A 13,926-nucleotide genomic window follows, 5' to 3' on the forward strand; every position below is an offset into this window, starting at 1 on the left:
AAACAGGTTGCAGAGGCTGTAGACAGCTGAGGCTTTGCAGATCTAGCAATGATAGTTTTATAAGTTACAGTCTTCTTGCTGGATGCTGAACTTGTAAATATTCTTAATGCTTTACATTGTAATAAAGCAAGACAGTTTTTCATAAGGCAGTTTCGTAAGTTAGTTACAGTTTTTTCCCCAGGAAAAGAAGTCATTTCTGTTCTCAGTCATGCTGTACAGAGACGTCAGTATTGTAGTGCAAAGCCTTCAGCACTAAAGTGTGGAGAAATAATGTGTGAGGCTGAAGCTGCTTGGGATTTTTTTAATGGGTTTTCTTGGAAATCTTGCAAGCCTTGTGAAGGGTATTTCTGATACCTTTTGTTATCTTATGGCTGTGCCATGATGAATTTAGAAATAGTTCTTCTCCCTTCATCCTTACACAAGCAGATCTATGGTAAAACTACTATGATGTTGAATTTTTGATTGTGTTAGAAAACTGGCATAAGTTTTAAAATAAAGTATAATATGAACAAGTCCTGATGCTTAGTTCATTTCACAAATTCTTGAAGGAAAGCAAGTGAGTTATTTTTTTCTATAACTTGTATATCTTTCTGAGTATATATTATTCCAATTAACAAATGAGGAGTCTATATCTATTTAAAGGATGAAATAGAAAAGTAGCTTTCTGCAATTCTGTACACTCAGTAGTTAGCAAGTGGAAGTTAACTATGGCTTTGACCTGGATGCTGCTCATTTCTTTTCTCAGTTCACATACATTCAACTTATACAAAAAATAAATTGCTGCTTTAAATTCAGGCTGGTTGCCATTTTTTCCRTGTCTCATGAACTGCCAGTTTCGCAGTGAGGAGTTAGTTCAGGCACTTGGAAGTCCTCAAATGTTTTTCACAGTTCCCTRTCTTTCAAAGCCACTGAGTTTTTGCTTGTCTGTGGAAAAATACAGTGGCACATTTCCTGAAGAGAACTCTTTGATATGCTCCTCTGGAGGAGTTGCAGCAGCACGTGCCAGAGAATGTGGCAAATGAATAAAAGTAGGAAATAGCTACTAGTTGCTCAAACTAAATTAACCTATTTCAGATTACCTGTATGAACTCTGCATTGAACATGTATCCTAGATCACTAAATGAATCTCAAAATTTCCTATTCAGAAATTTGATTRCTTAAGTTCAATCTTGAAATTGAAATATTCTTAAAATTATTGAAAATTTCAAAATTGAAACGAGATTRAGTGGATTGATTTGAGAAGTCTTGCCCTTTGCAGTTCACGTTTGATGTGGCTCTTTATACATAGAACCTACCATATTGATCCCATCTGGTTTCTTTCTAGTCCATTGTTGAACGGGAGTTCTCTGTTTGTGGAAGACCAAAACAAGATTTTTCTCTAATTTTTTAAAAACTTAKCTTTCAAGATTTGAAAGAAAAGTAATAGCTTTGTCTAGAAACTTTTCTTTTTTATTCTTGTTGGTATGATTGCTTTCTGGTTTTTCTATTTGAAGTGTTTAAAAAAAATGAAGGAACATGTATCTTGGAGATCAGCTTGACCTAGATTTAAGTAATAAAGATATGATGTTTGACCCTTTTGACTTGTGAATTAATTCCTGGACATTCACTTCTGGTTTTACATTGTTGTATATATTAGATGTCTAAATTAGTATTTCTTTATTTCAATTTGCAGGTGTTAAAACTTCAAGAAATTCTGTGACCTAATCAGTATTAAAGAACATCATTCACAGAAACATTTTTTTTGGGATAAACTTTTAAAACTAGCATGGCTTTGAAAAAAATACTTAAGCTATTCAAGAAATTATTCTTTCACTGGAAACTTTGGAAATTTAGCATTATTGTTCTTGTCTTTCTGGTATTTTTGCTTTTATTACAAAGAGAAGTTGACATTGAGGATTCTAAAGATGAAGCAGGAATTGAGCCAGTTGTGGGAAAGAAAAATCGCGTATTAGATCTCATGTTAAATGCAATGAACAATGGCAAAGGTGCAARACCAAAAATGCAGATAAAAGCACCGGTTAGGCAAACTAAGGTTCCTGGAGAGAGGCGCTGTTTGCCAGGATACTACACAGCAGTGGAACTAAAACCCTTTCTGGATCGACCCCTTCAGGATCCTAATGCTCCTGGAGCTTCTGGTAAAGCATTTAAAACCATCAATTTAAGTCCAGAAGAGCAGAAAGAAAAAGAGCGTGGAGAAGAAAAACACTGTTTTAATGCATTTGCGAGTGACAGGATTTCTCTACACCGAGATCTTGGACCAGACACTCGACCTCCTGAGTATGTTGAAATCTGTATGTGCTAGAGTTGAAAAACTTGTCAGAAATGCAAAGACTGTGCAAAGTGATTGGATTCAGCATTAGGTGATAGTCCAGGAAAGGAAATCTCTTAAATATACATAATGATTGACTGATCCACAGTGCCGAAGCCAAGAACATTTAGAAAGACTCACTTATTTCGTGGTTGTTGAATTCAGCCATATTTAAATAAGATTTTCTGGCTTTGCCTTTAAACTAAATTTTCTCAGTGACTTTCTGAGATCCTGCTAAGTTTTACTTAAAGAAAATGAAAAATGTTTGATATTTTTACATCTTAAATATAATTTTTTCATTTTTTTAGTATTACATAATAAATCAGGAGTTGTAAATTGGGGAGCTAGACAGTGGAACATCTCTGCAACCTTACAGTATGGAGAGATTTTATTAATGAAATCTGTAGGACTCTGGTAGGATTGGTTTTTGTTTTGAGTAATCTCTGTTAGTGTCAGAGTGGTTTTAGCTGTCAGTGTTGGAAGTGACTAACCTTCCTGAACTGCTGCCGATGGTATGAGTAGCATGTTATATATGGTGCAGCTCACGATACCCTTTGGAAGAGAGTAACTGATGAGATTTGGCTTGTATATTTAGTGAGAGCTTTGGCCATGGCTGTGATTTTTGGCTTGAGGAGTGTTCCAGTCTCTAGAGTTGATAGGCAATAACAGTTAGTGTGTAGCTTATGGCATGCAGAAGTGTTGTCTTGTTGATCTAGACTTGGAATTGAGTTTAAAGCTCTCTTTAGAATACTTCGATGTTGAGCTTAAAATCATTGCTTTTAAATGGGATATAATTCCCTAAGCATTATATAGTATTCCTGAAAAATTTTGAAGTGTTGAATGAGAATTATTTTCTTTCCTTTCAAACTCTGCAAAGCACATGATTCTGTAAATGCTTTACAGGCTTCACAGACATTTCGGAGAACTAAATATTTATTTAAAGAAACCTCCAAAATAGTCTTCTATCTAAATTATGTTTGCAGAAGTTATAATAATCAGTGGGGATTTTCTTTCATTTTATGAATTTTAAATCTATGTCCAAGTAATAGTGGATGAAAGTTCCATCTGATGACCCTCTAATATCCTATACTTAACTGTTTTGAATATTTCACATATAAAATTATGTTTATTGACAAAAATATAATACTGTCTTGTCTCTCGAAATCCTGAAAAACTTAAATATGAGGAACAGATATTTATCATTTAAAATTTATCTACAATTTAAGCAAAAGAGTTGCAGATTTTTAGAAACAAATCTGATTTAGGTGTTAAAGGCTGAATGCTTCTCATGTGAGGACCTTTATCTATATTCTTTAGATAGCGGGAGCTGATTAGCATTAATGATCAAATATGCTCAGTGTCATACCAACTGTGAGTAGAAGCCATCTTTCCTGTCCTTGCTTGAAAAGCTTGGAAGAGTCTGGGCAAACAGTCTTCAAGTGACACAAATCTCCAAGTGTGGAATTGTGCTACTGTTCCACATTTTTCTGTTCTAAATACCTAAAGTCTCTGGATAGTAATACATTGATATTATTACCAACATTGGTATTAGACCTCTTGAGAGGGCAGGAATACTGAAGTACAACTTCCTCTGGGGATAACATTTTCATAGTCTCCAGTATGGAAAATTTGGAAGCTCCTTCACTCCTCAAAATTTATTCTGTATTAGTTCTATAGGTTAGCTACCCATCAAGAATTTTATACACGTATCTTCTGGTAAATATTTGTTGCCTTATTTTACGATTGCACTTTTCAACAATAATAGCATCTTAAATTTGCAGTTCAATGTCTGTTGGTCTCAATAGAAGTCATGTAGTTTTGTCTGGAGAACACCTGGGTGCTGTATCAAACGTACTTGAATGTTTGTGAGCAGGACTGAGCTAATTGCTCAAGTAGAATTTTTATTTAAGAAGATTTTTGTATTTTTTACAGCTTCTCCAGTTAATTCTGACTGTAGTGCTCTAACGTTTGGCTAGAAATTTTAGGGGATGAAACCATCTAATCTCTCTTCTTTGAACTTTGCATTAGAAAGAGAAGGGTTTTCTAAGAGACTGAGTCAACACTTTGTGTACATTTTGTAACATCTGACACTTTTTAATCTGTAGATGTATTGAACAAAAGTTTAAGCGTTGCCCACCATTGCCAACTACAAGTATTATAATAGTTTTTCATAATGAAGCATGGTCCACTCTGCTCAGAACTGTTCACAGTGTGATGTATACATCTCCTGCTATACTACTAAAGGAAATTATTTTGGTGGATGATGCCAGTGTCGATGGTAAGGAAAAATCTTTCTATTTTGCTTTGGAATGTGTTTTTTGATTTAATCCATGTTAAGTTTGTATCCAGAATTGATTAAACAAGGATATCTCTTTGCTACTATTGAGATGTGTAAGTGTTTGAAGTGCTTTTGTTCTTTTTCTGTAAATTAAAAAAAATAGTCACCCCCTCATCTTGTCTTCAGTGGGGTGGTCAGATAGGAAATTCTTCTCTGCTAACGCTTTTTAAATGCCATTTCTGCTGATTCCAATGATAACTTAATATTTAAGTTGTCTAATGCTTCTTAAACTGCATATCTGGTAGCATGACAAGTAACACTAATATGTGTTTAAAACTAATTACAGTTTATGGAACAAAGTATCCAAGGATAGATCAGTCAAAGCTTATAATAGTTTTCAAAGATTTTATTGTATTGGTTACCTTTATACAAATGAATTCCTTAGTATGAAGGGAAACGTCTTTCCTAGAATGTAAAATTACTTAATATAAAAATACTCTTTGATACTCAGCCTGACTTCCAAAAATACTTGAATATATACTGAGAGAGATCACAAATGAAAGTTCAGAAAACTTCATGTGCTTAACTTTAGATGAGCATATCTGTGCATGCATGCTTATTACTGTACTTACACTTATTTTTGAATCTGTTTTTAGTATATTGACACACAGATGTGATGTGTGATCTGTACAAGAAACTGTTCAGTAATACAGTTAAAAACTAAGGGGCAGGAGGATGTAGGATGTTTGAAGTGGAATGTGGGATTGTTTTTCAAATTTTGCACGTCTAAAAAATTTTTGTGTAGTTTCTCTCACAAGTGAATATTACAGTCTTTGAAAACTGTGTTTAAAATATGTTGTCGTTAAGGAAAAATGGTTGCAGGTTCTGCAGATAATTTGAGTAAGTAGGTACATGATCTATTTGCCCTGAAAATGGATTTTGAGTATTTTAGTATTGATACTGCAGAACAGATGTACTAGAAAATATCCTATTAGAGAATATTCTAGCACTTCCTGCCTGCTGTTCCCCAAACAAACAAAAATCAGCCCCTAAAAATAACATCCAAATGTCAGAAATTGTTTACTGCTTTCATGTAGAGGTCATTCCTCCCACTCATCAGTGAACTCCTTTTTTACCCTGTTAGTTTAGTAAAGTGAAAGTGTAAGTTTAGGCAGTGGCATGTATTTGTTGAATGTCCTAAAATTGATTTCTCTTTTTAGAATACTTGCATGATAAACTAGATGAATACGTGAAGCAATTTCAAATAGTTAAAGTAGTCCGTCAAAAGGAAAGAAAAGGTCTAATCACTGCACGGTTATTGGGAGCTTCAGTAGCAACAGGAGAGACCCTTACCTTTCTGGATGCTCACTGTAAGTGAAACTACACCAGGTCTGGTTTATAACATTGTTTGCTTTCATTTAATGTTGCAAATATTTAKGAACATTGACATTGCATAATCTCTCTGACCGCTATTTTGTATTATTTAAAGTATGTTGGCATTGCTATTTAAAGACATTGCATAGTTACTTCCTGTGGACATGTTAAAGTAGTCCATGTGCTACTCTCTAGTGAAGTCAAAATTTGATGCTTGTTCCCTTTTTTTTTTTTTTTTTTTTTTTTTTCTTTCTCTGCAGGTGAATGCTTTTATGGATGGTTAGAGCCATTATTGGCAAGAATAGCTGAGAATTCTGTTGCTGTTGTAAGCCCTGATATTGCTTCTATAGATCTCAATACTTTTGAATTCAGTAAACCGTCTCCTTATGGGCATAACCATAACAGAGGAAATTTTGATTGGAGTTTGTCATTTGGATGGGAATCTCTTCCTAAACATGAAAATAAAAGAAGAAAAGATGAAACTTATCCAATTAGGTAAACAGAATTTAAAGACTATTTTAAATGCTTTATTTTTCATGCCTTTTGTTATAAACAGCAGTTTAAAAATGTACTAGTTCTTTAGATGAGTATGATCAGAAGTCTTAATGTCTGAGGTATTTTTATAATACTTTCCTTAAATAGCAAATAGTGAAAAAGCTCATTAACAATTCCTTTTTTTTTTCTTGATGAAGAGAGGATTATAAGTTGCTCTTTTCAGAGACGGTACAACAGATTCTAGATCCCTTTTCATCATACCTAAAATGATGACAATAAAGGTTAAGCACCCTGAAATACTAGACAGTTATGGTGATGCATTCAGTGCTCTTTGTGTTTTTGCGTCAGACTAGTTACTGGTCTAGAATAGTAATAACTGTGCTCCATATCTCTGTACAAGGAAAAGATGCTGTTTCTCCTGATGCAGTCTATTACTCCAGCAATCATTTGTCTAAATCCATTTTTAATAAATGATGACGATACTGGCAAATGAGACTTGATACAGGCAAATTTAATTGCTTGAGATATTAGCTGTGCTAAGAAAATGTATTAATGCAATAAAACACTAGCAAGTTCACTGAAACTTTCTTAGAATAGTTATGCAGAGATTTTAAACCTGTAGTTAACATACCTTAAGCGCAGTTTGAATTCTGATTTCCTCAGTAAATTTCTTCTTTTGCAGAACACCTACTTTTGCTGGAGGTCTCTTTTCAATATCAAAAGACTATTTTGAACAGATTGGAAGCTACGATGAAGAAATGGAAATATGGGGAGGTGAAAATATAGAAATGTCATTCAGAGTAAGTTTAGCTACTTAATTCTTGGCTTGAGGTCCCTATGCTCACACTATATAGGATGTTTGAGGGCAGATTATTAGATCTTGACTTCTGTGCTGAATCAGTCAACTAGGACATAGAAAATTTGAAACAAATCACTAATGATCTGTGAAATAAACTAAAAACTTGCACAGTGAAATGATTTTTCTAAGAAATGTATCTTTCCAGGGTATACCTGAGTAGGAAATTCACGTATGGTGTTCGTAATATATGCACTCTTGCTAGGTTTGGGGTTTTTTTGTTTGTTTGTTTGTTTTAGGTAAACAGTAACATTGCTGATTTTTTTTTCCACTCCTTTAATTCTAACTGCAGCGCACTTACCCAAAAAATGTTGTTACTAGGTATGGCAATGTGGTGGAGAGCTGGAGATCATGCCTTGCTCTGTTGTTGGCCATGTCTTTCGCAGCAAGAGTCCCCATACTTTCCCCAAAGGTACTCAAGTGATTACACGTAATCAAGTCCGCCTTGCAGAAGTCTGGATGGATGAATATAAAGAAATATTTTACCGAAGAAATACAGAGGCAGCAAAAATTGTGAAACAAGTAGGTGGTGGTGGTGGTATTAGAAATCACGTTTGCTGCGTTGAAAGTTTTGGTGAGCAAAAGTTATTTATTGACAAAGTATGTAAGAATTCTAGCTACTTTAATGAAAAGGCAGGCAGAGTTCATTTTACTTAATGCTGTAGCCCCAAAACCTTTAGGTATTTGAGTGATGCTTATGCTGGGGATTTTTTGGATTTGTAGAGTTTTTCATATGTTCTCTGTAACTCTGGATTGTTTTCATTGAACAGCTGTTGGAACTATTAGAAGAATACTGAACATAAAAAACAAATTTCCTTTTTTTTGAATGAGAAAATGTACTGTCTCAGTTTCCTCAGATTGCTTAGTATTTTTTCTTTTTGAATAAAAAAAAGCTTTTGTTGTTCTTTAACTGCAAAAGAAAGCTTACTCAGCTATATCAATGCTACTTGTATTTGAGGAAAACCTTAAGCTAAATTCAGATTTGTGGGTAGGGATTGGTTTGCTTATTTATTTTCGTGTGTGTTCTGGAACTTAGGTATTCTGCCAGCTGGAACCTATACTTCATTTTTTGAAAAGCAAATTTTTCTCTCTTCGTGTGATGAAGTTTTGAGAAAAATAATTTCACTAACAGAATTAACTTTTTTAAGTATGCTTAAAAGATAACTGCATTTTGTCTGGGAGATTCTGCATTTCGCTATTATGCTGATTATTGGATTAGTCCAATTCATTATTTCAGCACATTATTCTTAGTGAGATGAGATGTATTAAGATAGCTTTATAGCTGTGGTCAGTATGATCTTCACTTGTGTGTAGTTTCCCATCTTCTGGTGCTGTGTTAAATTCATCTTGGGACTAAGGATGCTTGTATTGCTTCACCTGGCAAAGTACATTTCCTGCATATGCAAATGATGCTTGCAGGAGGTCAGTGGTGTTATGTTACTGGAAAAAAAGCAGTATGTGGTAGTTTAGTATATTTTTAAAAAATCTAAAAATGAATCTTAAAATCTATTTAATAATACTATACAGGATGTCATAGATTTATATGTACAACATTGGTATTAGTATCCTGAACATAGTCCTTTTCCATCTATCTTTCCTTCCTTCATCAGAAAACATTTGGAGACATCTCAAAAAGACTTGATTTAAGGCAACGTCTGCAATGTAAAAATTTTACATGGTATCTAAATAATGTTTATCCAGAAGCATACGTGCCAGACCTGAATCCTTTGTTTTTTGGATTTGTAAGTTTATTTCAGATTTTACTTACTTTCTATAGCATTTCAGAATTCAGAAAGTTTGCTAATCTTTTTTTCTACTTTAGCTGTCATTGTCGTTGCTCTAGTGTTTACTTTCACTCTGGACAAAGAACCTCTTCTGCATACCTTTTTGTTTAAATATTTTGACACTCTGTTAATGCTGATATGAAACTTTATCAAACCCTTGTCCTACCTAACAGTACCAGCTTGGCCTGCTAAGATGAGCAGTGGTCTGCCCATCACTGACAATGAAATGACTAAGCCAGAGGTGAGAGATTTTCTGAATTGTCAGAGTAAATTTAGCTTTAAATAGTAAGAAGTTAGAGGGAAGTTTTGTTCATGTTAATGAGGAAACCTGTGCTTTGACAGCTGTTTGCTTCTCAGAATTAGATTTATGGTGAGAAAAACATGTGTTTAAAAAAATAAACTATGTGCAGCTGTACACACCAGTGTATTTTCTCTACCAAATAACTACTTAGGTGTTGCAGTCCTAAAAATAACAAAATATTAAAAAACTATTTCTTAAGTTCAGGTAAATGTGAATATTTAGTATATATTTGCAAATTAAACTTTCCCATCCTCCAGTTTTGAATATTTTATGTTTATTTTGTCAAATTGTAATCCAAATAATATTGTGACCATGCTCGAGTAACCTGATAATTCACAGTGCATGGCTGGAGGTAACCATAACACAGTTACTAGGCTTTGGCTAGAAAAGATTAACGGAGAGACTTAAAAATTACAAGTCTGAGCATAACTAAATAAAAATGACTTAACAACTGTAATTGTTGTTGAGCCCAAGGACATGCAAGCAAGGACATACAACAAAGGGCATACATGCTTACATATAAGCAAGGCAATTTAATTCTCTTCATCTCCACTGAGTTTTTATTTCATTTTTGCTGATAATGCGTTTTCTTTAGTTAAAAAATATAGGTAGCCATACCTGTCTGGATGTTGGTGAAAACAACCATGGTGGCAAACCCCTGATTATGTATTCTTGCCACGGGCTTGGAGGCAATCAGGTAAAAATATTTGATACCTCATTTTTGTGATCTGTTCAGCTATGAGTTTACCATGTTAAAGCTTTACAATTATTTTAGAGCAACTGACTCATTTTTACTATCATTTTTCTAGTGTATTTCACTCTTCATCTTTTTATGAAGAGTTAATTCCTATATGTATTTATTCAAGGAATCTTCTAACATTATATGTTTAGCATGGAAATTCACACTTTATACTTCCTGTGGTGATACATTAGAAACACAGTGAGATAGCTGTATGCTTAGAGTATGTGTTTGTATGTGTTTCCTAGAGGTTTTTAAAATTATTCTAAGTATTTTATTTTAAGTGTATTTACATTCTTTGAAAAGTATGCTGTAGACACCTTTCATATCTCCACCTACAGTATGTTACATTGCAGTCATTATGCCAGGAAACAACTAGTAATATTTAAGCTATGGAATTGCCAACACAGACTTTGGAAGAACATAGTTTTATAGTTAAGCCTCAGTTTTGGACTTGAATCAACAGAATACGATTATTCTGAGAGCAGCTTACAGAACCAGCTGGACAAAAATGCTGCATGACAAAATATGCAAATTCCTCTCTGTGGCAATTGCACTTCTTCACTTGATCTCTCTTTTCTGTTATGCACAACGCTTTTACCCTACCCTTACTACTTTCTTGTATGTGTTGTCTTCTTGATTCTTCCTTTCCTCATACTTCCTCCTATTGCTTCTTTCTCTGCCACCAGGACGCGCACTGTCAAGGAAGATGTTGATGAGAATCCTGTCAATGGGAGACCAAGTGGCCAGGCCTGAGCCACCTTCCCTATCACGATTGCAGCTTTGTAGTGTGAGGTCAAAATGGTCTGCCCTATACTGGCTAATGCAAATGAGTAATATGACTGAATTTGTCCAAGAGCTCCTCTCTGGTACATAGCTCTTGAAGGCAGCAATGATCTTCTGTTTGTTCTACAGTGTGACTTGCAATAGACGCCAGAAAGTGAATCCTTCAGGTGCTACTGTAATACTAATAAAGTAGCATCTCCCTCCCTGCCCAGAAACACATAACTCTCTAAAGAATAGAGAAGTATCTGGGGAATACATTTTACTAACTGGAGGTCCTTAATAATTAAAGCTCAATAAAGGTTTAAACATTTTAGGTAGAAAATGGTTGTAGCAGTTACTGCTTTGTATAAAAACTTTGCTCCTGAAAGCCATCCAGTTAATGGTATTACGAAGAGTCAGATACCTTATCCTGATGTCAGTTGATGCTTTCCTAATTAATTTCTGTGGGAACAGGAAAACTCTGTGATTTAAGAACAGCTACCCTGTTATGTTGCTATTTCTAACAGTTTTGCATCTTCAGATTCTGTTTATGGATTAGAATTATGTAAGCCTTTTCAGATTGTCACAGTCCCTGATGCAGGAACGCTGTACTGAGATATTATATTGAGGCATCTGTTTTATGCTTCTGGTGTTGTCTATTTCTAAGTTATCTTAGGGTGTACTAAAACTCTGTTTTTAAGTTTTGTGTTTTTTACTTTTTCTCCTGCTATACAATAACCATCTGAATCCCTTTAAAGGCTAGACTTCAGAGAATTTTAATACAGATTGTGCTGGTGATGCACAAGAGTTGTATGTATTTGATTACCTAACCCTTTTTATAATAATATCCTGTTTTCAGATGATTTATGTTCTTTGCCTACTTTAGCAATGTAGGCTGAAATTTCCTATGCTACTTGTATTCTCAGTCCGTATGTTTGAGATGGGAACATAGTTTTCAGTCTTGTACAGCAATTGTTTATCATTCTTCCCTTTTAGCATAGTGAATGATATTCTAGAGCTGGGATCATATCCATCTCAGTGGCATCTCAGTATCCAAATTAAGGTTCATTAAGCTAGATTTCAACTCTTGCTTCCAGGGCAAATAGATATTTGGGGGTTCAAAAGATAAATAAGAGCAAATTAAGTCTTTAGAGTAAATTATTATGGCTAAGAGCTAAGGGACTAAGCAGGTCACTCCTTTCAGTACCTGATTCAGATAATGATGCTGGGCACAGGAACTAAAAGTAAGATACTTGTTCTTCAATGCTACTTGCATTCATGTCAAGGCAGTGAGGAGAGAGGAGCTGACCCGTTGGAAAGGTAGATGAAAGCCACTGGGAGCTAACTGAACCTGGACTTAGTAGTCAAAGGAAGGTGAAGAAGGCTGATGTGTGGAGCCAAGCACATATAATGATGGGAATCCTGCTGTTTGAAGAAGGAGAAAAGGAAGAGACCAGTCTAGAGAAGGGTAGGACAGGAGGTATAGAAGGACACCTGTGTCTGTAGCTACTAGATTGCCTTTTTAAACCTGAACTGCAGCCTGGGATCCCTGAGTCTTAAGAATGCTCTGCTGTTAGGAAATAACAGCAGAACTCACTGGCAAAGTATGTGCTTACATTATATTTTTCTAATGCCTAGCTCCCACAGGGCATGGCAGCAGCATCTAATTGTTATAATTTATTGTTTAGTTCAAGCAGAAAAAGCTGGCAAATGGGAATCAGTTCTGTTCCATGTGATAATTTTTTCAGTTGCTCTAAGAAAAATCAAAATTCTGCATCAAAATTTGAATAAGACACCTGAAGTTAACAAATTTAAAATTATCCATGAAACCACTTCCACTTTTCCTTTTGTCTCTTTGTATTAGTTATGATTCCTGTGGAAGCAAGCAATGAGCTCTTGCTTTATAATGCCTTTGCACCAAGTGTTTTTACAAGTTTCTTTAAAGTACTACTGACTATATTCAGTCATATGAACATTCAAAAATGCTTTTATTTTTATACTTTTCTTTATAGCATGTATGCTAAATATTAGAGAAGTGATTCCTTAGTTTCAAATTCAATTGAATAACAAAAATCTATTTCTCTGTGTATTGGAATTTCAAGGGATTAATTTAGTTTGATATTCTTGTTTGTATTTATTTACTAATCTTTTAAAATTATTTAAATAGTATTTTGAATATTCTGCACGTCATGAAATTCGACATAACATTCAGAAGGAGCTTTGTCTGCATGCTTCAAAAGGACCAGTGCAGCTTCGTGAATGTAACWACAAAAGCCGGAAAACCTTTGCTCTCAGAGAAGAGCAGTGGGAGCATCGAAAGGTATTTAGAYTGTGTAGTCTTTGTTGGTGATCTTTTATATCAGTTAATTTGATTTCCAGAAAGAGAGAGAACCTCAAGAAAACAAAACTCTCAAGCCAAAAAGAGGAAGTTCAGTTCTGGGAGAAGATGTGGATAATTTCAGCTTTTAGGTTACCAGGTTAAAACCTCATGATTTCACTATTGTAATTCTAACTGGACTGATGACCTTATTTTACTAAAGCGGACACTTACAAAAACGATTGATATCCTGCAGTGTGTGTGTGTGTGTGTGTGTGTRTGTGTRTRTRTRTGTGTGTGTGTGTGTGTCTGGCAGCATGTGTCTGGAAGTCAGTCCGGATTTTTTTGTATCCTTTAAAACATTTAATGTTTTTTTTTTCTTCTTTTCAACCCATGTGTGAACTTTTGCACTACTAGAATTCTTTTGCTAGCCCTCTTCTGCTCTAGCTATATGGCCCAACTTGTTTTAATGATGGTAAACTTGGGTTGGGGGGGAAGAGGGTAAATAGTATGCTCATTGGATGCTTTTTTTTTTTTTCTTCCCTTTTCACTCACTTTAGGATCAAACACTGTACAGTGCAGCACTACAGATGTGCCTTACAGGAAATGGAGAGCATCCAAGTTTGGCATCATGTAACCCATCAGACCCCTTCCAGAAGTGGATCTTTGGCCGAAACAATTAAGATTTGCTATTGATAGACTAGGAGGC

General features: G+C 34.8%; 1 protein-coding gene across 1 annotated transcript; it reads left to right on the forward strand.

Annotated features, from left to right (window-relative positions):
- Positions 1-1,712: 1,712 nt before the first annotated feature.
- On the forward strand, positions 1,713-13,926 carry GALNT3 (polypeptide N-acetylgalactosaminyltransferase 3). Its single transcript, XM_085325850.1, has 10 exons — positions 1,713-2,277; positions 4,414-4,586; positions 5,807-5,956; positions 6,221-6,455; positions 7,138-7,255; positions 7,633-7,833; positions 8,922-9,053; positions 9,992-10,093; positions 13,068-13,220; positions 13,778-13,926. Exons 1-10 carry the CDS (start codon positions 1,766-1,768, stop codon positions 13,898-13,900), a joined length of 1,899 nt encoding a protein of 632 aa, XP_085181976.1. The 5' UTR covers positions 1,713-1,765; the 3' UTR covers positions 13,901-13,926.

Source organism: Rhea americana, unplaced genomic scaffold, assembly GCF_003343005.1.
Source record: "Rhea americana isolate MKP2758 unplaced genomic scaffold, rheAme1 scaffold_124, whole genome shotgun sequence".
NCBI lineage: Eukaryota > Metazoa > Chordata > Aves > Rheiformes > Rheidae > Rhea > Rhea americana.